At 33.2% G+C, this 23,785-nt stretch overlaps 1 protein-coding gene across 2 annotated transcripts in view; it reads right to left on the reverse strand.

Moving 5' to 3' along the window:
- Positions 1–23,785, reverse strand: part of SNX13 (sorting nexin 13) — a 138,476-nt gene that overhangs the window by 4,309 nt on the left and 110,382 nt on the right. For both annotated transcript variants that reach the window (XM_045565359.1, XM_045565360.1), the window contains 7 exons: positions 20,172–20,279; positions 18,259–18,369; positions 8,564–8,725; positions 6,573–6,644; positions 3,743–3,888; positions 3,427–3,495; positions 1,553–1,665 (listed from right to left, as the gene is read on the reverse strand). In XM_045565359.1, the coding sequence (XP_045421315.1) occupies positions 1,553–1,665; positions 3,427–3,495; positions 3,743–3,888; positions 6,573–6,644; positions 8,564–8,725; positions 18,259–18,369; positions 20,172–20,279 (781 nt within the window). The remainder of the gene's footprint in view (positions 1–1,552; positions 1,666–3,426; positions 3,496–3,742; positions 3,889–6,572; positions 6,645–8,563; positions 8,726–18,258; positions 18,370–20,171; positions 20,280–23,785) is intronic.

Here is a 23,785-nt window from a genome sequence, read left to right on the forward strand (position 1 = left end):
TGTGACTGTCAGGGTGACCAAGTTTGGAGTTTATCCATAGACAACACAAAGTTACTAGACATGTCTGAGCATGGGCCCAATGTCCATGATTATTCTTAATTATTCACCATCAGAGCCCCAAAAAGTATAAGTATCATTTTGTTGCTTTGGAAAGAAACATGCAACTTCCAAGAGGTCTGTATCTAACTGAGGGTACAATACAATTTAAAGCACATATGTTGTGAATTTACTAAAAAACAGGCAAAGAATTATGTGTATATAAAAATCATAGACTTTTTTATCTACTCTCACTTCCTTCAGATCTTCACACCACTGTCATCTTCTCAGTGAGGGCTTTCTTGGCCGCCCTACCCAACACTGCAACCGTTTGACACTGCCTATTCCTTTTTCCTGCAGTATTTTTTTCTTTAGTACTTACCACTATCTAACATACTGTTTTATTTGTTTTGTTTGTTTTTTGAATTCCCCTATTAGAATGTAAGCTCCAAGAAGTAAAAGATAAGGGCAAAGCACAGTGTCTGACATATGATACACTTTCAATAAATATTTAGTGAATAAGTGAATGAAAATTTCTTCCAGCTGCATAACTGAGTCAGTCTATATATTAAATAGCACAATCTGGTTTATTATAATAGTATATTAAATAATACTCTAAGTTATTGTTTCTTCTCATTTTTCTATAGTATTACTTCTGTAATTTGCTTTTTACCACCAAATCCAACAGTATATAGAGAAGAATAGACAGTCATGCGGCAAATTCCTAATTTAACTGATCATTAAAATTTTATAACAAAAATACAGTTTTCAGTAATAAAAAAAAATTATAGGAAGAGAAATAGATATTGTATGACATTAAAACAACCACTACCACCTCACAGCCATACAAAACTGCCTTTCATATTATAGTCTCTCTTACTGAGGGAAGACAAATGAGACAAAGTAAATCTAAGTAGACAGATGTGTTCTAAAGAACTAAAATTAGACCAACAAAATGCCACTATGTATTCTTTAGATTATGTTTTAATTAATAAAGAAGAATAATGGGCAGTTGTTTCTAAGTAAATGGATTGTTTGAAAGAATTTGTTCTCCCAAGAAGAACAAATATTCTTCCTGAAAAACTCATACTTCATATTCTTTTATTAGCTTTTTCACCTATCTGTATTTTATTTATTTAACAACTTTACTCTCCAAATTTTTCAAGGCAGAAGAGGGAGGTGGTTAAAAGCACAAACTTTCAAGTCACTTAAAGCTGAGTCAGAATCCTAGCTGTCACTTACTAGCTATAAACCTTGGGTAGGCTGCTTAACCTCTCTGAACTTCTGCTTCCTTACCAATAAAGCTGTAATGTTAACAGAGCCCAGCTTCATAGTATTGTTATGAGGATTAGTTAAGAATATATGAGAAGTGCCTAGCACAGTACTTGGTATATAGTAAGCTATCAAAAGGTAGTTATTATAATCAAAAGGCAGTTAGTTAAGCTAGCATGATCAATGCCAAAAATTCAGAAGAACCACAACTTGATGAGATTTTTAACCAAACATGCTCACTTACCTGGCATAATTGCAAGTAATTTAGTTTTTCCTGCAATTCTTGTTCTCATTCGAATAGCTTTATCTCTGCATGGAACAGTCTCTGCTAAAATGCCATTTGGCCAAAATGCATCTCTATTTAAGAAGATTAAATACATTTTGTAAACATTTTCAAATGACATAAGTTGATAAAATTATTCCAAATTTCTACAGAAAATACAAATGTGAACAGAAAGATGAAACATTTCTGAAATTTTATATAGGTATAATGGTATTCAAAAAGTATCAACTAAGTGCAGGGTTCAATTTTAGGGTAAAAGGATACACACAAGAAAAGTAACAGATGAATTCTGTCCTGAAGTAATTCATAAACACTAAGAAAGACAGCAAAATGGAATACACAGATGATCATTCACCACCATGAAAGCTCAAAGTGGGCATCTGCTGGTTGAACATCTCATCCAAATACAACCCCCATGATATTCTGAATTTGGATACCTTAGAATTTAATAGCTAATCTCCCTCAGTTATGCCATCCCATTCCCCTTATATAAGCCAATATAAAACCAAATTTCATACCCACAACTTATAGCTGGATTGATTACAATGGTCCTTTCACACATATAACCACCCATTCTTTTTGACTTTCACAGTGTGCTTGATTCCTATTTCCTAATTCTTGGTCCAAAGGCAGGAACTGTGCACCGTAACTAAACTTCCATTTGAGAACTTGGTTTGAAGGAGAGAGGCTCACCAGAGCAATCGTTCTTAAATTTTGTACATTAGAAACACCTGCGAGCTTTAAAAAAGAAAAGTCCAGGTCTCCCACCTGATTAATTAAGTCAGACTCTTTGGAGATGGGATACAGGCATTAGGAAATTTTAAAGCTCTACCAGTGATTCCAATGTACAGCCAAGGCTGAGAATTACTGCCCTAGAAGGACATCATTCACCTACCCTAAAATAAATGAACACGCCAGGGCAGGTCATCCAACTTTTGCAAACAATATGGTATAGTGGGGAGAAACTTAGTTTCAGATTAAAGAAACTGGATTCCCCACTTTCCAGCACAAGAGCCTCTACTAGACTACTAAAACTCCTAAACTCTAATCCTCAATTTCCTCATAACAAAATAGAAACAAAAATACTTACCTCGTAAAATAGGATAAAATCAGAAAAAAGTACTGGGCACAGTGCCAAGCACATAGTTAGTGTTCCATGTTAATAGTTCCCTTTTCCTTCCTTTCCTTTCCTTCAAAGTACATGATCCCATAAATTTTTATGCATTGCTTATTTTTACTTTTAGAAAAGAGGTTTATTTCTCTACTATCTGTGCTTTCCTTGAGGGACTGCAACTTATCTATCATTCCTCAATTGCTGGCACAGAGGAGGGGCTCAATATATTTTTGTAGAATGAACATATGAATTTGAGTATTAATACTGCTTAATTTGTGTTCTTTTGAGGGATTCAAATATTTAATAAAAAATTAGACCGTAGCCAGAGAAACACACCTAAAAAAAACTTTTTTCATTTAAAATCAAAGTTAGCAAATACAATTGACCAAAACTAATTCCCAAAGTAGTTATTTGACTATATGACCATGTCATTTCTATGCTAGTATTTCAATTATCTCAAAGCCATAGTACTGTGAAAAAATGCAGCCCATCATCTTAAAGATTTTTCTTTAATACTTTCCCTACCCTGATTTTAAAGCAACAAAAATCAATGGGTCCATGTGACAAACATTTATTAGAATTCTTAGAAGTTTTTGCTCATCAGTGATAATTAAAACCAATTTTATGGCCAGGAAAGAAACAAAGGCAACAAAAGTTAATTAGTGGTAACAATGCTAAACTCTGTACTACCTGAAAGAAGTGACTGTGTCTTAAGATATACCTGAAACGTTTCACTGAGTCAGCTACTTGTTCGGGTGAAGTCATCCAATCAACATGATCAACTATTTTTCTGAAAGTAAAAAAACGTAAATAAGCAATCTTAAAATTTAGAAGGTGAATAAAATAAACATGACTTTCATGGAGCAAGCAGCTTAATATGAAAATAAACTATCTTTGAGAGCAGTAGACTGCTTAATGATCTTAAAAAGCTGAGAGAAGGAAATTCTCCAGTAAAGGTTGAGCAATCTACTTCCAGAAGTAAAAGTTTAAAAGCTAAGTAAGATCAGACTATAACTGGGGGGAAAAAAGAGTGGTACCTATTAATAGTATCACCGTATGTAGCTCTAATAAGTTGTTGAAGTAGGTTTTTGATATTCCTTCGCAACCACTGATTTCTCTCTTTTAAGTCAAATACTTCATCCATGAGAAGTAGCATTACCCTAAGGGGAATATTGTCATCCACCTGACAAAATATGGGAAGAAATAAGAATAAGTTTGAGTTAGCTATTTACTAGAAATGGCTACATTTGCTGGTTTTACAGAATGATTAGTACTATTTCACAAGTCAGAGAACAAGTTACATTATCATCTTCATAACTTGACATTTCATTCTAACCTAGAAAAAAGTATTTCTAATACTCATTTTGACAAAATACAGAAGTTTACAATCCTATAATGATAAGCAAATTCCAAGGCTATAGTTAAAAACACTTCTCCAAGTAGATTCATGATTGTCTTAGAAAAAAATGATTTGGCTGTTTTAGTAGAGACTGTATTAGTTTGACAAGGCATATGCTAGACCCTTTGCCTATATTGTGATGCATCTTTTTAATAAGAATAAAATATTCTCAATATCTTTCTGTATTTAATAGGACAAAACACAATCTCTCCAGAATAATGTGTTTTCTTTGGTTAGTAAGTTGTATGTATTTAGGTATTTTCAGGAAAAAGCAGCTGGAATTCAATCCAGCACACAACTAAATTAACGTTGCAAAAGGTGCATTTCACTAAATTACTAGAATTTTCTTTTAGCTTTTAACAACCAAAAATTAGTACAGTTTTATTATGGACATATTCAATCAATGAGGTAAAAAAAGTAAAGGAAGACAACTGGAATGCTTTGATGTAAAAAAATAAAAGTAAAAAATAAGTATAAATTTAAGACAACACACAATTGCAAGTAATTTTATAATTCTTTCAAACTCTTTCCAACTATTTCTTTAGTGATGTAATTTAAATATTGAGAAAAAAGCATAACTTATACATTTTTCACTGTCACGCTGTAAACATTTTCTTAGTATACCTTCCATTTCACAAATTGAAAATGCATAGCTTAACCAAACCAGGGGGGAGAGGGAGACCTATTTTATTACTGAGGCACAATAAACACTGCTCTATTCTCTGATCAAGTATATTCAGAGGAGTTTAGTGCCACATGACAATTCTAATAAACAGTTAAACTGTACATACCAAAAGGTATGATGTTATGGTTATCAAACTAGCAATACTCAATAAAACATTCTAAAATAATCTTGAAAAAGCAAAGTACTATTTTTGTTTAAGACAGTTTATTACAAACAAATTCAATCAGAAACCAAAAGGAGATAATTACAACTTTAACAGAAGACAGAACCCTAAAACAGATCCAAACAAATACAATAACCTGATTTGTGATAGGGGAGAAACAGCAGAATGGAAAAAAGACAGCCTTTTCAGTAAATGGTGCTTGGGTCAACTGGACCCCTACCTCATTCCATATACAAAAATTAATCCCAGATGAACTGCAAATCTAAATGTTGACATGGTAAAACAAAAAAGTTTTTTTTTTTTTTTTTTTGAGACAGTTTCGCTTTGTTGCCCAGGTTAGAGTGAGTACCGTGGCGTCAGCCTAGCTCATAGCAACCTCAAACTCCTGGGCTTAAGGGATCCTCCTGCCTCAGCCTCCCGGGTAGCTGGGACTACAGGCATGTGCCACCATGCCCGGCTAATTTTTTTTCTATATATATTTTAGTTGGCTAGATAATTTCTTTCTATTTTTAGTAGAGACGGGGTCTCGCTCTTGCTCAGGCTGGTCTCAAACTCCTGACCTCGAGCGATCCACCCGCCTCAGCCTCCGAGAGTGCTAGGATTACAGGCATGAGCCACTGCACCCGGCCTAAAAAAGGTTTTTAACGAAAGTCATAGGACATCTTTGTGATCTTGCAGTAGACACAGATTACATATATAGCACACAAAAGCAACACAGAGAATAGAAGATACTGTCAGATACATGTGATGCAAATGAGTAAGTCAAAAAAATCTCATATTCAGATCATATAAAGTACTCCTACTAATCAAAAAGACAGCCAAGCCAATAAAAAAACGAGCAAAAGATCTAGAAAGACACACAAGACAGGACATTCAAATGGCCAATAAATATAAGAAAAAGTGTTCAACATTTCAATAGTCATCAGAGAAATGTGAATCCAAACAAAATATAACAACTAGAATGAACATTGGAACTTCCATGTACTGCTGGTGACACTGTAAGTATATAGTCTGAAAAACTATTTGGCAGTTGCTACTAAAACTTAAGGGTAATTTAAGCATACCCTCTGATACAATAATTTCATTTCTGGGTATAGATTCAACAGTACTTCTACTTTTTTTTTTTTTTTCATAAAACATGCACTAGAATGTTCATAGGAGTCCTATTCATAATACAACAAATTGTGCTATATTTACAAAATGGAATACCATAAAGCCACAAGAATGAAGAAACTACAATCACACAAAACAAGATGGAAAAACATCACAATGTTGAACAAAAAAAGCCAGACTTAAAGGAGTACATATCTTACAGTTTCATTTATATAAAGTATAAAAGCAGGGTACTAGTTAGGATAGTGATTATCCTCGGTGGTGGAAAAGGTCAAGATGGGAAGAGAGGATGAGGGGCTTTTGGGGGTACTGGTAATGTTCTGTTTTTTGATCAGAGTGCTGATTACATAGGCATACTCAGTTTGTAAGAATTTGTCAAGCTTCACACTTACAATATGTGCACATTAATAATACATATACATATCCTACTTCATTAAAAAGTTAAAGAGATCTGCCAAGTATGATTTAAATTACAAGCAAATACTACCAAGAATAAAATTAACTCACATTATCATCAAGTTGAGCTGAAACTCGATAATGTTCAGGGTCTGAATCAGTCTTCGGAATTAAAGGAGGCACCTAAAAAGGAAAAAAAAAAAAAAATCCCACAAAGTAAACACACTAAAGTAGACAGTGAAAGAACACAACACAATAATAAACTGAAAGGAGTATCAGCATTTGATTTGATTTTTGGTACAATATATAAGCAATCTTTAACAATTAAAGTTTGAAAGCAATTATAAAAGGGTGATTATTTCATTGCCAAAAGTTTTTTTTCCTTTAAAAAGAGGACTGACTTTTGAGTTGGAGGGAGAGATTACTTAAAATTCCCATACTTTTTAGAAGAATTAAATCTAAGAAAGGTTAATGACTGGAAGACCAAATAGTCACACACTGTATAATGACATTTTGGTCAACAAGGTTATATCATAATTTGACTGTACCTTTTCTATGTTTAGATATGTTTAAATATATAAATACTTAGCATTGTGTTATAACTGTCTACAGTATCCAACACAGGAACATGTCCTGTACAGGTCTGTAGCCTAGGAGCAACAGGCTATATCATATAGGCTATGTGTTTAGCTATAGTAGGCTAAACCATCCAGGTATGTCTAAGTATACTCCATGACGTTCGCATGACAACTAAATTGCCTAATGACAGACACATTTCTTAGAACTTATCCTGGTGTTAAATGATACACGACTGTAGTTAGTAGTACAGCCAGGAAACAGAACTCTAATCTTCCTTCTTTTACCATAAAGAACATTTGATAGTATGTTAGTAGGTTTAAAGAATTAACTGATTATTTGATAGATTATGCAAAGAGAAGGACAGAAAGACCAGTGTTAGTGAAAAATCATTTGTTAGCACTGGAAGGACGACCATCAAGATAACCTATTTTAACCCCCTCATATTTTTGGTGAGGATAAGGAAGCCTGGAAAAGTTCAGTAACTTCTGTAGAAAGTCACAGGAGTAGTTAGCAGCAGAGGAAGTGGTACTGAAAAATTCTTATTTCAGTGTTAGTATACTTCCTGACAATTAGAAGTAAAAATAAAGCATCAGGGAAAGTATGAGAATTGATAGAACAGTACTGATTTACACACACTATTTTAGGAATGGTCTCTTACATTAAAGATAACTGATCTATGTTTATATACATTTTCCCTTCATTCAAACATAATCTAGCAAATAGAAAATTCTAAAAACTCAAAGATTTCTTTTATAGCTTGATTACAACTTTAAATAACTATGTCAAAATGATTTTTTTGTTTGTTTTCATAGAGACAGAGTCTTGTTATGTTGCCCAGGCTCATCTAGAATTCCTGGGCTCAAGCAATCCTCTCTCCTCAGCCTTCCAAAGTGCTGGGATTACAGGTGTAAGCCACCACACCTGGCCTCAAAATAATTTTAAAAATGTAAATTAGGACTGCAACAAACTATTTGGTCCAGTACCTTTACCTGCTAATGTAAATGAAAAAAGCTTCCTGGGAAATTCTTCTATGCCTTTCAGAGGTATAACCCAGTAATGTATGACTCCAGAAACTGACAGAAGTGAAGGATGTTTCATCTCTTTGATCTGGTCATCACGAGTAATAATACTTTGTTTTCTGAGTGAATACTAGTATAACTCATTTGCAAAATAGCACTTATGTGTTTGCTACTGAATTTAATAGCATTGTAGGATTAAAAAATGGCACAATGGAATAAAACAGTACAAAGAATATTAAGTCTAGTAATTTTAAATATTTATTTGAAATGGATTTTAATACTGTACTGTAGCAGAGACTGACAAGTGACTGTATTTTACAGAATCTGTTTCTGATAAGCATTTATTTTCTTTAGTTTTTCATTCTTTATGAGACTATGTGTCTAGAGGACTTTGGAAGACAAATAAGGTTAAGGAAATAAGGTAAATCTAGGCAGGAACTAAATACATCTTAGTTGACTTAAAAATAGTTTGCTTTTAGACATTACTAAAAAATGTCTTCTTACCTTGAAAAATGATTGCTTTATGTCTTGACCTAATCTTTCTGACATTTTACCCATGTTGTCTGACATTTTAGTCATTCCCTCTGCCAAGCTATCAGGAAGGGATTTAACCGCATTTGAAACATTCCTCATAGAATTGCGAAGTGGATTTACAAAAGTGTCCATCTAAAGGGAAAAAGATATTATACCATGACTTCATTGTATCCAATTTGTTATTCAAATGAGAAAACTGAGAAAATACAGAGTACAACACCTAAAAGATGTAATAGTTTTCTGGTCTATATTATGTCATTGCATTTTAAAAACAAAGAAACGTTGTCTTTAGTGTGTCTTAAAAATGTATTTTCACATTCACATATAAGATTTAAAAATTTGACCGATGAGATTATTGCTAGAAAAATGAATATAAGCTAAGCTGTCTTCTTATTAAAGAAATTCTGAATAAAAACATTTCCAAAACAGAAATTGCTATAAGTAGAATTATCCACGACACACTTTTGCCACAATTGAAGGCAACAATTAGGTATTTTGTGCAGATACTGAAAAGAAAACAAGCAGGTAAAATAAACAACAGAAAGCTGAAATAACTAACACGTGTTTAAGATATTTAAAAAAAATAATTTTTACAATACATTATATGTTCTATTAAAATCTATTGAGGGAATTTGGAGTCCATTACAAAGAAGAAAAAGAGAAGCTGCAAATTAGACATGTAAATCATATTTCAGTAAGGCAGAATACAAAAACTATAAAAGAAAATATGACTACAGATATAAAAAGGAATAAAAATCTCCAGAAGAACAGGAGGCAAAATTGATATTCTTACTGTACAAATGTCAAATAATTTCAATTAAGAAAGAGACATCTAGAGAAATCAAAGTAGCTACACATGGGACTGAGAGATTTTTAACAGAAACAAAAAATGAAAAAAAAGGACAAAAAACCAAAGTCATACAAAACTAGAAGACTATTTGCTAGAAAGCACTGAAACTTCATAAAAGCTACCAAGGATAACAAACGCAAAAATTAAAAACAATAGTGACAAAACTGAACTTCACTGCTTAGGGAACACAACACAATGTTAATAGATGACAACAAGATGACAAAACTCCTTCACTCTTGTTAGTACTGTAGATAGGTGTGATGAATAGCCAACCTCAGAAGGGACATTACCAGAGGACAACTGAGAGTAAAACCAAAGAACAGAAACCGAGATAAACAAGGATTTGAAAAACACTGCCACTAGTAAAAAGTGATTCAAAGATAAAAAGATGAAGGTAATCTCCTGAATGGCTGATAATTCTTGTGTGTGTACGTACACACACACACATGGTCATGCACACGTGTAATTCTAATTCTTTATAGGTAGTTTTTGGTCAACCAGAACAGTGCATGCAAATCGACTGGGACATTACTTCCAACACTCTGTGTATGTGTGTTTTAACTGTAATAACATTATAGATAAGCACAGTCACGACAACACAACACATATAGAATTCTAAAGAGATAAGCATGATAACACTTAAAATATGCAGCTTGAGGGAAAATTACTACCACTCTAATAAGTTATAAGTTTCACAGAAGACATAGAATTTCAGACATATAAAAGGCATGAATTTCACTTTAATTCACAACCTTAGTTAAAAGTTGCTTGAATATCCTCATAAATATTTTAGACTTTTATACATCTTACACTTCAAAGCAGAAACTTGAGTTCAGCCAATATGACTTATGAGTTGATTAAATGAATACCACCTCACATGGTATCTAGGCATGGGGCTAAACTACCATTGAAAGTCTTTTATCTAAATAATGAATCACTTTATAATTAAAAATCGTTGCCTGTGTACCGTCCCAGACCTACAAAATCAATTTTTTTCTTTATTTTTTTCTCTTTTTTATTTTCTTCCTTCCTCCCAACCCCGATTGTTCATAAGAAACAGAATCAATTTCATTTTTTCTAATTTCTGAGGATAAACCCCAGGTATCTATATTAGAAGGGAACTGGGATGAATGGAGAATAGAAAAACCACCACAGGTGACTCTAGATGCCTAACTCTAAAGGAAGCAGAATTTTATAAGCATAAAGACAGTCCATCAGTGTATGATACCACTTCTGAAAACCGAATTTGTCTTAAAATAGATTTTTAGGAAGAAAGAAAAAAACTTAAATTACGAGGCACAGGAGTAAATTATGGATTGCCTGCATCAGTATATACTTTGTCTGACTTACACAGATACATCTATTCATTCAATTACCACCCCAGTTGAGTTATTTGTATTGGTAACAACACACACAATGGAATTTTAGCTTAAATGTAGATCTCTGACTACATTTAAAATGCCTTCACACCATCATACAAAACTGGATAGAAACATACTGTGTGCAAAGAGAAAGGCTGATTATCACTTACTCTTTCTAGGAATTGTTCCACAGAATTTGCAAAGCTAGGACAAACTGAGTGATCAAATTAGTGTGTTATATAGTATTATTTCTTAAGCTCTAAACAGCCACAGATAAAATGTTTACTGATGATTTTCTCTAATAACTATTTAATTTCTAGTATAATTAAGGAAAAAGTAAACTATAATTTAGCCAAAAAGGAAATGTAGTTGAAAACCCCGAATTCTTGATATGCATACAAATCATTCTGACAATCCAAAAGAGGTCAAGATGACCTTGGTGATAGCTTACAAAAAACAGATGTTATTGCGGATTGCCAGAAACAATTCAGAAGAATCTTTAGACTCCATTGATAATTTTTTTAAAAAAGTGCTATCTGTTTGAGCATACATATTCCCTACTGTTGGTTGATAAAAAAACATAAATAAATAAAAAGTTGTATACATTTAATATAATGTCTCTATCTCAAAAAACTGTTATCAATTGCTTTATCCGAAAATTGATACAATCTTAAGACAGAGGAAATAAGATAGATAAATATCAAAAAAGAAGACTGAAATGCATCTCTATTGACAATAAAACTAAAGTTGGAATTAAAACTCAATCACTTTAATTATGAACTACAAAGATAAGCACCATATTTTTCTCCCCACCACTATAAGTTACTCTAGAACTTGTTAAAACAAACATTCAATTTAGAAATGTTAACATCCATTAGGATATTGGAATCCAACATCCTAGAGCTGTGGTCCCCAAGCCCCGGGCCATGGACCAGGACCAGGACCGGTCTGTGGGCTATTAGGAACTGGGCTGAACAGCAGGTGAGCAGTGGGCGAGTGAGTGAAGTTTTATCTGTATTTCCAGCTGCTCCCCATCGTTTGCATCACTGCCTGATCAGAGCTCAGGAATCCCACTGATTCTGCATTATGGTGAGTTGTATAATTACTTCATTATATAATACAATGTAATAATAATAGAAATAAAGTGCACAATAAATGTAATGCGCTTATCTGCTTGAATCATCCCTAATCACCCCACCCCCTGATACCCTCCCCCCACCCACGTCCCCGCAACCCCCATCCACGGAAAAACTGTCTTCCATGAAAGTGGTCCCTGGTGCCAAAAAGGTTGGGGACCACTGTCCTAGAGTAATCCTATGAAATTCTCATAGTTACAATTGTTAGTTTTACTTACTTTGTATCAATTATGTAATCTTTTTAGAAAAGGTTAGTCTTTTGAGAAGGAAGAGAAATAGAGGGGAAGTCCTTTTTCTTTTTAAATTTTCATTTGAAATAATTTCAGGCTTATAAAAGCTTGCAAAAATAATACAAATTGCTCCTGCATACCCATCACCCAGCTTCCCCAACTGCTTCTCCTGCTCCTGCAATTATTGCTACTAAGAGCAAACATTTATTCAGAGGTTAATTATTTGCCAGGCTCTGTCATACACAGAATATCAAACTTGATTTACATAATGCTCTAAAATGAGGATTAACATGATGATTTCTTGAGGAAACTAAACTACCAAAGGTTAAGTAACATGTTCAAGGTCACAGCTAGTAAAAAGCAGGGCAGGGATTTGAATCAAAGACTGCCTGATTTTAGAGCCTGTGTTATTACTCATTAAACTACCCTGCCCAATTTGAGAACGTAATCATTTATTGTCTTAACCTAGCATCTTATTCCAAGTATAGGTCTTATATCCCATTTTAAATTATTTAAAAGATTTCCTCTTCTCGATATGAGGCAGGGACTGCTACAGCCTACAAATAACCAGCATTTGAGAAAACCACCATGCTAAGGATATCTATTATATAACCAAGATATTCACTCAGAACACAGTCCCCCATGAAAGTACCCTCAAGCAAAGTCTGAAGTCCTGACCCAACAAAAACACTACAGTTAAAAGGGCAGGAAAAAGTCACATCTAAACAAAAGAAAGCTCAAAAACAAGAAATGACAGTCTCTCCAGATCAGAAGGCATCAATCAGCACAAAAATTCTGGCAGTAGAAAAAAACAGAGCTTAATGACACTGCCTCCCCGCAAAGGATCACACCAGCTCTTTAGCAATGGTTCCCAACTGAAATGAAAAGACTAAAAGATAAAGAATTCAAAATATGAATTGTAAGGAAGCTCAATGTGATCCAAGAGAAAATATAAAATCAACTCAAACCAGAAAAATCATTGAGCACATGAATGAAAATTTTACTAAACAGATCGATAAAAACAATCAAATAAACAAAAAGAACTCTAGAAATGAAAAATTTATTTAGGCAAATACAAAACACAGTGGAAAAGTTTTAAGAATAGGTTAAGCAAAACCAAGAATATCAGAGTTTAAAGACAAGCCTTTCAAATTAATCCAATCAAAAAAAAAAAAAAAAGGAAAAATAAAAAAGAGAATTTCCAGCCTGATCAAGAATGAGACCCTATCTCTACAAAAAATAGAAAAATTAGCCAGGCATGGTGGTGCACACCTGTAATCCCAGGTACTCAGTAGGCTAACGCAGGGGGATCGCTTGAGCCCAAGAGCTGGAGGCTGCAGTGAGCTATGATGACACCACTGCACTGTAGTCTGGGCAACAAAGTGAGACCCTGTCTCAAAACAAACAAACAAACAAAAAAAAAACAAACAAATAAGAAACCTGTTTTTGGAAAATCTATTTGAAGAGATAATGTAGAAATACTTCCCTGGTCTTCCTAGGCATTTAGTCATCCAGGTACAAGAAACTCAATGAACTTCTAAGAGATTCAGTGCAAAAAGTGTATCACCAAGACACACAGTTATCAGACTGGCCAAAGTCAATAATATGAAGGAGGAACTCCCACAATCAGTGAGACAAACACATCAAATAACTTACAAAAGAAAACCTATTAGACTAACAGCAGAATTCTCAGCAGAAACCTTACAAGCCAGAAGGGACTAGGGTCCTATCTTTAGTCTTCTTAAACAGAGTAACTGTCAGCCAAGAATTCCGTGTCCTGTGAAACTAAATTTCATAAATTAAGGTGAAATAAAGTCTTTCCCCAAACAGCAAATGCTAAGGGAATTTGTCTCCACTAGACTATGAGAAATGCTCAAAGAAGTTCTAAACATTGAAACAAATGGTCAATATTCACCAGTATAAAAACACTAGAAAGTAAAAACTAATAGCTCTGATAAAACACTAACACAAGGAAGAATACAAAGCAACTAGGTAAAGGTAATAATCACCATGGGGACTGGAACAGTATCTCACATATCAATATTAACATTGAATGTAAATGGTCTATATGACCCACTTGAAATATCTAGATAGATGGAATGGATTAAAAAACATAACTCAAATATCTGTTGTCTCCAAGAAACCCATGTAACTTGAAAAGATTCTCAGATTCAAGGTAAAGGGGTAGAAAAAAATATTTCATGCAAATGGAAACCAAAGGCAAGCAGGAGTAGCTATTCTTATATCAAGCAAAATTGACTTTAAGTCAACAATAGTAAAAAAATGACAAAGACGGTCATCATATAATGATAAAGGGATCAATTCAATAAGAAGATATAACAATCCTAAATATATATGCACCTAACACTGGAGCTCCCAGATTCATAAAACAAACACTACCAGACCTACAAACAGAAATAAACAGCAACACAGTAATAGGAGAGGGCTTCAACACTCCACTGACAGAACCAGAAAGATCATTGAGGCAGAAAATCAACAAAGAAACTCTGGACTTAAAAGGGACTATAAAACAAAGAGACCTAAGAGACATTTACAGAACACTGTACCAAACAACCGCAGAATATACATTCTTCTCATCAGTGCATGGGACATTTTCCAAGACAGACCATATATTAGGCCATAAAATAAGTCTTAGTTAACAAATTTTAAAAAGTCAAAATCATATAATACTATGTATTTTCTCAGACCACAATGGAATAAAACTAGAAATCAATCCCAAGAGGAACTCTCAAAACTATACAAATATATGGAAATTAAACAACCTGTTGCAGAATGATCTTTTGGTCTATGATGAAATCAAGATGGAAATAAAAAAATTTCCTAATTCAATGATAATGGTGACACAAACTACCAAAACCTGTGGGATACAGTAAAAGCAGTGGTAAGAGGGAATTTTCTAGCACTAACTGCCTACATCAAAAAGAAAGATCACAAATTAACAACCTAATGTCACACCTCAAGGAACTAGAAAAACAAGAACAAACTAAACCCAAAGCTAGCAAAAGACAAGAAATAACAAATACCAGAGCAGAATTAAATAAAACTGAATCCAATAAAACAATACAAAGGATCAAAGAAATGAAAAATTGGTTCTTTGAAATGATAAACAAAACTGATAGACCACCAGCAAAGATTAATCAAGAAAAGACAGAGGATTAAAATAAACTCATTCAGAAATGAAAAAGGAGACATTACGACTGATCCCACAGAAATACAAAAGATAATCTGAGATTGCTATTAACATCTCTATGCACATAAACTAGAAATCTAGAAGAAATGGATAAATTTTTGGAAACATACAATCTCCCAAGTTTGAATCAGGAAGAAACAGAAATCCTGAACAGACCAATAATGGGCAGCAAGATTGAAATCAGTAATAAAAAGTCTACCACCAAAAAAGAAAAGCCCAGGACCAGACAGATTCACAGACAAATTCTACCAGACCTATAAAGAAGAAATGGTACCAATCCTACTGAAATGTTCTACAAGATTGGGAAGGAGGGAATCCTCCCTAACTCATTCTACGAAGCCCTTATCACCCTGATAACAAAGCCAGGAAAGGACACAACAAAAAAAGAAAACTACAGAACAACTTCCCTGATGAACAAAAATCCTCAACAAAACACTAACAAACCAAATCCAAAAGCACATCAAAAAGATAAATCACCATGATCAAGTAGGTTTCACTTCAGGGATGCAAGGATGGTTCAACATATGCAAATCAATAAATGTGATTCACTACATAAACAGAATTAGAAAAAAAAAACAAATAATCATATCAATAGATACAGAAAAAGCATTTAATAAAATCCAGGACCCCTTCATGATAAAAAACCCTCAAAAAACTAGGCATACAAGGAACATATCTCAAAATTATAAAAGCCATATATGACAAACCCATAGTCACCATCACACTGAATGAGGAAAAGCTGAAAAGTATTCTCCCTAAGAACTGGAACAGGACAAAGGTGCCCACTTTCACTGGTTCCATCAACATAGTACTGGAAGTCCTAGCCAGAGTGATCAGGCAATAGAAAGAAAGAAAGAGCATCCAAATCACGAAAGAGGAGATCAAACTATCCCTATTTGCTGATGATATGATCTTGTATCTAGAAAACCCAAAGGATTCCTAGTATAAATAAATTCAGTAAAATCTCAGGTTACATAATCAACATAAATAAATGAGCGGCATTTCTATATATTAACAACAGCCAAGATGGGAATAAAATCAAGAACGCAATATGATTTACAACAGCTGCAGAAAAGCAAAAGCCCCTAGGAATATACTTAACCATGGAGGTGAAGGAGCTCTACAAGGAGAACTATAAAACACTGATGAAAGAAATCATAGAAGACAGAAACAAATGGAAAAAACATCCCCTGCTCATGGATTGAAGAATCAATATTGTTAAAATGTCCATACTGCCCAAAGTAATTTACAGATTACAGGAATGCAATTCCTATCAATTACCAAAGCCATTTTTCACAAAATCAGAAAAAGCAATCCTAAATTTCATATAAAATCAAAAAAGAGCCCAAATAGCCAAAGCAGTCCTACACAAAAAGAACAAGTCTGGGGGCATCACATTACCTGACTTCAATTATACTACAAGGCTACAGTAACCAAAACAGTATGGTACTGGTATAAAGTAGACACATACATCAATGCAACACAAGAGAGAACCCAGAAAAAAAACCATATACCACTGATCTTAGACAAAGCAGACAAAAACATACACTGGGGAAAGATGCCATATTCAATAAATGGTGCTGAGAAAATTGGATCCCTATCTCTCACCATATGCAAAAATTAACTCAAGATGGATTAATGTAATGTAATACCTAAAACCATAAAAATTCTAGAGGAAACCTAGGAAAATTTTTTCTCAACTTTGGACTAGGCAAAGAATTTATGACTAAGACATCAAAAGCAAATACAACAAAAATGAAAACAAATGGTACTTCAATTAAAAAGCTTCTGCACAGGGAAAGATATAATCAACATGGTAAGCAGACAACCTACAGAATGGGAGAAAATATTTGCCAACTATGCACCCGACAAAGGACTAATATCCAGAATCTACAAGGAACTCAAACGAATCAGCAAGAAAAATAAATAAATAACCCCATTAAAAAGTGAGCAAGAGACATGAACAGACGTTTTTCAAAAGAAGATACACAAATGGCCAACAAATGTATGAAAAAAATGATCAGCATCACTAATCATCAGGGAAATACAAATTAAAACCACAATAAGATAGCGACTTACCCCATCAGAATGACTGCTATTAAAATGTCAAAAAACAATAAATGTTGGCACAGATGCAGTGAAAGGGAACACTTATACACTGTTTGTGGGATGTAAATTAGTACAACCTCTACAGAAAACAGTATGGAGACTCCTCAGAAAACTAAAAGTAGATCTACTATTCAATCCAGCAATCCCACTACTGGGTATCTATCCAAAGGAAAATAAGTCATTATATAAAACAAGCACATGTACTCATATATTTATCACAGCATAATTCACAATTGCAAAGATGTGGAATCAATCTGAGTTCCGTACAATTGACCAGGGGATAAAGCAAATGTGATACACACACACAAACTCACACATACACACACATGCACTCACCTTGGAATACTACTCAGTCATAAAAAAGAATGAAAGAATGTCTTCGGCAGCAACTTGGATGGAAGTGGAGGCCATTAGCCTAAGAGAAATATCTCAGGAATGGAAAAACAAATACCACACGCTCTTACTTGTAAGTGGGAGCTAAGCTATGGGTATGTGTGCTCATACAGAGTGCTATAATGGACACCAGAGACTCAGAAAAGGGAGAAGGTGGAAGGAAAAATTATGTATTGAGTACAATGAGTACAAATTACCTATTGAGTACTATTTGGGTGACAGGTACACTACAAGCCCAGACTTCACCTGTATACAACTCACCCATATAACAAAAAACCATTTATACTCCCTAAATCTAAAACACACATAAAAATCTAAATTTATTTTCTTTTATTAAAAACAAGATGTGAAAACCCAATGCAATGGTCTGCTTACCTTGCGAGCAAAATCCCCTTTCCCTTTACTGTAGGCTTTGTTCTCAAGGAAATCATATACACAGTGAGCCAAAGCTGGGGATGCTTTCATCATTTCAGGAGTTAATAATAACTAACAGAAAAATTTTAAAAAAGAGACATCTTTAATGGATAGGATGCTGGAAATTAACTTTGTTTATAATTTTAGCTCATAAAAAGCAAAGAATTTTAATTTTATATTTAAAAAACCCAAATATACAGTTTAAAATAAAGTCACTAATAATTTTATGATTAACAGTTTGGTGTATATTCTTCCTCACTGCTATTTTGACTTTCAGTGCATCTAATTGAAAGTTGTCCAAATATATTTACTATTCTATTTTCAAGACCTTATAGCTTATACTAAGAAGATTCACATTAGAAAATTGTTATATTATTTGCATAATAATTCTAGAGTTAACATTAAATAGAAAAAGAATTTTACGAAATAAAGTACATAGAATAATCCAAATAAAAACTTTTAAGTGTTATAAAGAAGTCCCAAACAAAATACTGCTTTCATAACTGCTAATACTAACTTAACATTCTAGCTTAGTTCCATCAATGGAACAAGTTCGACATACTGCATTCTTTAGCTAAGAAGTATACAACACACCCAAACTTAAAAGGTACAGTTATACCACTAGATATGGAAATGGTGGTTATTTTCAAAAATCATATAAATAAATGATATAGATATTCATGGAACAGAAGTTGGTACTTTAAAAAAAAATCAAAATGTTTGATAAGGGTCTTAACACCAATAATATCACTCAGCTTGAAGCCAGGAAAAGACAAAAGTGAATTATAGCAGAGATTCATATTTTTGCTATACTTTCAGTACATAATAATCACATGGAATTACAATTACAAACAAACCCAATCACAGCTATAAATATTTAAGAGAGAGAAAGAAAACCTTCTAAACACAATATCAAGTATATTTGTTAGCTAAGTTTTACTAAATTCTAATGCTAGTCAACAAACATTTTCCATCAAAAGCCAGATAAAAATTATTTTAGGTTTTGTGATCCATAGAATCTTAACTGCAGCTACTCAACTCTGCTGTTTGCAAAAGCAGCCACAGACAATCATAAATGAAAGGGTGACTATGCTCCCTGTTAACTCTTGATAAAAACAGGTAATAGGCTGGATGAAGTCTGAAGGCTATAGTTCGCTAACCCCTGTTGTAGAGGCTGGGGAGCTAAATAAGGGAACACCATAAATCTGAGCTGATGCTTTGTCTAGTACATCAAAAACTATAAACCACTAATTAGTATAAAAAACCATAAAGTGATATTATTATTATATCTGGCATCTGAGCACTCAGGTTTAAAACAAAGTTATTTCTGGGAGTCTTTTTGATGCGATAAGTAATTTGTAAGACATGTTTTATTATTCCACAAAAGAAAACTATATGCCCAGGACACTTAACAGTTCCTCAGATCTATCCCTCTCTTAAATTATTCTATAATTTTAGAAGCTTTAGAATCATTATGGACCATGGGAGGCAGCTATACACATTTCTCTGGGAATAAAATCTGCTAGCGTTTGATACACCATGAAGAGTTATTTTCTACTGAATTGGAAACACTGAACTATTTAGACCACCATAAAATATTGAGACTTTAAAGTAATCTGGAATGGCTGTGTGTGTGCACATAGTCATCTAAACATGAATGAGCAAAATCCCTAATACTGCCTAGAAAACTAACTTAATCAATAAACACAGAAATAGTGTTTATAAATTACTGAGCAGACTACATATCACATTTGACAAGCTCAAAAGTGGTTGCTATCCCATTACTAAAGTAAAAACATTCTTTAATAAAGAGATGTTATATCGGTGTGCTACATTAAATGAAAATCTATGCACAATAATAAACATGGACTTACTTGCAAATATGCATTTAGATCCTTTTTTCTCTTTTCTAAAAAATCTCTATCCATATTATTAAAAGTCTTTTTTCCAGGAAGTTTCAAAATACTTGATAGATTTTCAAACTGTAAGATAAAATACAGCCAAGAGTACTTCTTAGTTTTTAATATAAAGACAAAAGAATTTCCCAAGTGACAATTTCTCTACATATCAAAAGTATCTTCAACAGATAATTCTGCAATACATTTTATTATATTAAGAAAAATAAAAAAATCATAATATTGTCCAAATATGCCCAAAATACAGTTCTAATGTTATTTATTATAAAAAAGTATTTTCAATTAAAAATAACAAATTTGGATAATTGATGAAGACAGATATTGGCCATGTGGGGTTTCATTTTAGTATTCTAATTCTGAGATTGTTCAAAATTTTCATAATAAACGATTTTAAGAAATACTTTCTTTAATAACCCACAGACTTGTGAATACAGTGTTGGCAAATAAAACTTTTAGTGATCAAAGTTATGAGTTTCCAGCTTATTACAATATCAAATAAATATTTTTAATATTAATGACTTCAGGCCGGGCGCGGTGGCTCACGCCTGTAATCCTAGCCCTCTGGGAGGCCGAGGCGGGTGGATCGCTCGAGGTCAGGAGTTCGAGACCAGTCTGAGCGAGACCCCGTCTCTACTAAAAATAGAAATCAATTATCTGGACAGCTAAAAATATATACATAGAAAAAATTAGCCGGGCATGGTGGCGCATGCCTGTAGTCCCAGCTACTCGGGAGGCTGAGGCAGAAGGATTGCTTAAGCCCAGGAGTTTGAGGTTGCTGTGAGCTGGGCTGACGCCACGGCACTCACTCTAGCCCGGGCAACAAAGTGAGACTCTGTCTCAAAAAAAAAAAAAAAAATATTAATGACTTCAATCAATTAATCATTACAATAGGTAATTATCAAAAGTTTAAAGGCAAATTTCAAAATATAGATAGTAGCTATATTACAACTTTGTATATATACAATTATAATAAACACAGATACCTCTTCCCCATCAATTACCTTAAAAATAAATTCATAGATTAACAACAAAAAAATTAAGAGCTATCAGCATATATTTTATCTCGTAAAGCTACAAACACAAAGTAAATGTATATACTATAAATCTAGCATTTACATAGTTACCATTTGGGTGCATCTTTAACAGTCCATGATGGGAATCTATAATGCCACATTAAAACACAGATTTTTAGGCATACTATGAAAGCTGCTAAGATAGTATAAGAGCAAAGTCATTTAGCTAGTGACTATACCTCACCAACAGCCTACTACCTGAAATTTCAAGCAGTCTCATTGTTTTTCCCATGTGATACATATCCTAAAGTGAAATGAACTTTTTAAAACCATTCTTTGTTTAAAACAATAATATGATCATCTTTGTAAAGAAAACTAATTCCCAGTGCAGAGATGAAAGAGAAGAGGAAATGAAGAGGATTAGGATAATTTCCATCCCCAAACAGGAGATTCTGATAAATTATTAAATGGAATGACAAATCTGATGGCTGCTTGGAGCGAAAATGTGAACATGTTCATTATATATTATATATGAAAAGTAAAAGCAAGTCTTCTGCTCCAGTCATGGCAGGAAAAAGAAAAAAGGATAGCGGCAATTTACAGAGAAAATGTTATACTACAGTGATATATACAGATTTGGTGATTCACAAAAGCATTATTATAGAAATGCGTCCTCATTGAATATCACACGTCCAATAGAGAACACCTGGTTTTATGAATTAAATTCTTTTTTAAAAAATCATACTTAATAGAAGTAAATTTACTTTTTCGAGGTAGTCCCCCCAAAATACCTAATTTCCTGTAATATTACTTATCCACATTAAACTACTGACTCAATTTTTGAGAATGCATAGTTTATTCTGGCATTAGAAGTATTATGGGCCTGAACTGTATTTCCCCAAAATTCATATGTTGAAGACCTACCCTCTAGTACCTCCGATTGTAACTATATTTGGAGAATGGGGCTTTAAGGAGGTGATTAAGTTAAAATGAGTCTCTTAGGGTGGGGCCTGTTTTAATCTGACTTGTGTTTTTATAGGAGAGAATTTGGACACAAAAACAGACACCAGAAATGCAAACACATAGAGAAAAGGCCATGTGGGAACAAAACAAGAAGGTGGCCATTTAGAAGCCAAGAAGAGAGGCCTCATGTGAAACCAAACTTGCCAACCCCTTGATCTTCGATTTCTAACTTCCAGAACATAGGAAAATAAACTTGTTGTTTAGGCCACCCAGTCTGTGGTAATTTGTTATAGCAGCCCCAGCAAACTAACATACCAACAGAATATAACAATATCTATTAAAACAATTTATTTCAGAAATTTTAAAATATTAAACCTTATTATAAGAAAAAAAAATTCAATGTTGCAATAATACAGTTATTTTCTCAAAACCTAAATTACCAAAACAAACTCCTTTTTAAGTTCTCTGTCCACAATAGAAACATAAATCACTAACAGTTTCTTCAAACTGTAAAAGTAAGGGGAAAATGGGGGGAGGGGCGCACATGGGAATTTTATATTCTATATTAACTTATAATATGCTTGCTATTTAAAAGATCATTTATAAGTACAAGTAAAAGGTAGCACATTCCCTGAAAGGTAATATAATTCCCTCTTCTAAAAATTCAGAACGAAAACATTTTTAAAAGGCATGTCAAAGAAATTAGAAATTTATCAAAAAAGATCTCAAATAAATTAAAACAGTATTTCAATGTTTACAAATAAATACTATATATAAATCATAAACATTCTAAAATCAAAGATCTTATCTTTCCACATTAAACATATCCAGTTTAGATTCCTAATACACTGAAAACTTTAAAAGAGCAGGCTTGAAATTTTGTAATAAAAGAATTCAAAATCTGTTGATTATAGGTGCATATTTTTATTCAGTTGCCTTAATGAATACTTAATATTATCATTTAAATCACTGGTATTTTATCTATACTTATGTAGCTCTCACCCAATAAAACAGAAATTCACAGTAGCTACTGGAATATAAGCTACTAGAGGCAAGGATTTGGTCTGTCTTGTTCTCTGTTATATTGCATCAAGAAGGGTACCAGGCATATAGGAAAAGCTCAATAAATATTTGTTCAACAAATGAATGAGCAATTCAGGACATATAACATTTCCATTTTTTAAATTAATTTTTATAAATCTCCATAAAATATCAAATTAAACTATTAAAATCTTTAAAGAAAATAAACAGTTCACATAGTCAGACTGGGAAAAGTTTATATCGTAGTTAAATAAAATGAAACTTGTTTTTAAACAATTTTACTTCAAGAGCTCTATGACTTAACATTTAATCATGTCTATAGGTTGTACTACAAGTCACTGCATTTTTCTTCCATTATAAAAGATTTGAGTTTTAAAGGTATAGATAAGGCAGAACTAAAAGGCAAACAGCATTTTATTTACAGTTGTTTAGTATTTTACTAAAACCTAATTTTCATTTAAAAGCTCAGTTTTTAATTTCTTAAGCTCTGTGAGCAATCTAAACACTTAAGTAATCACAACCACTGTGACTTCATAAGAAACACCACCAAAACAT

This window comes from Lemur catta, chromosome 11, assembly GCF_020740605.2.
Source record: "Lemur catta isolate mLemCat1 chromosome 11, mLemCat1.pri, whole genome shotgun sequence".
NCBI lineage: Eukaryota > Metazoa > Chordata > Mammalia > Primates > Lemuridae > Lemur > Lemur catta.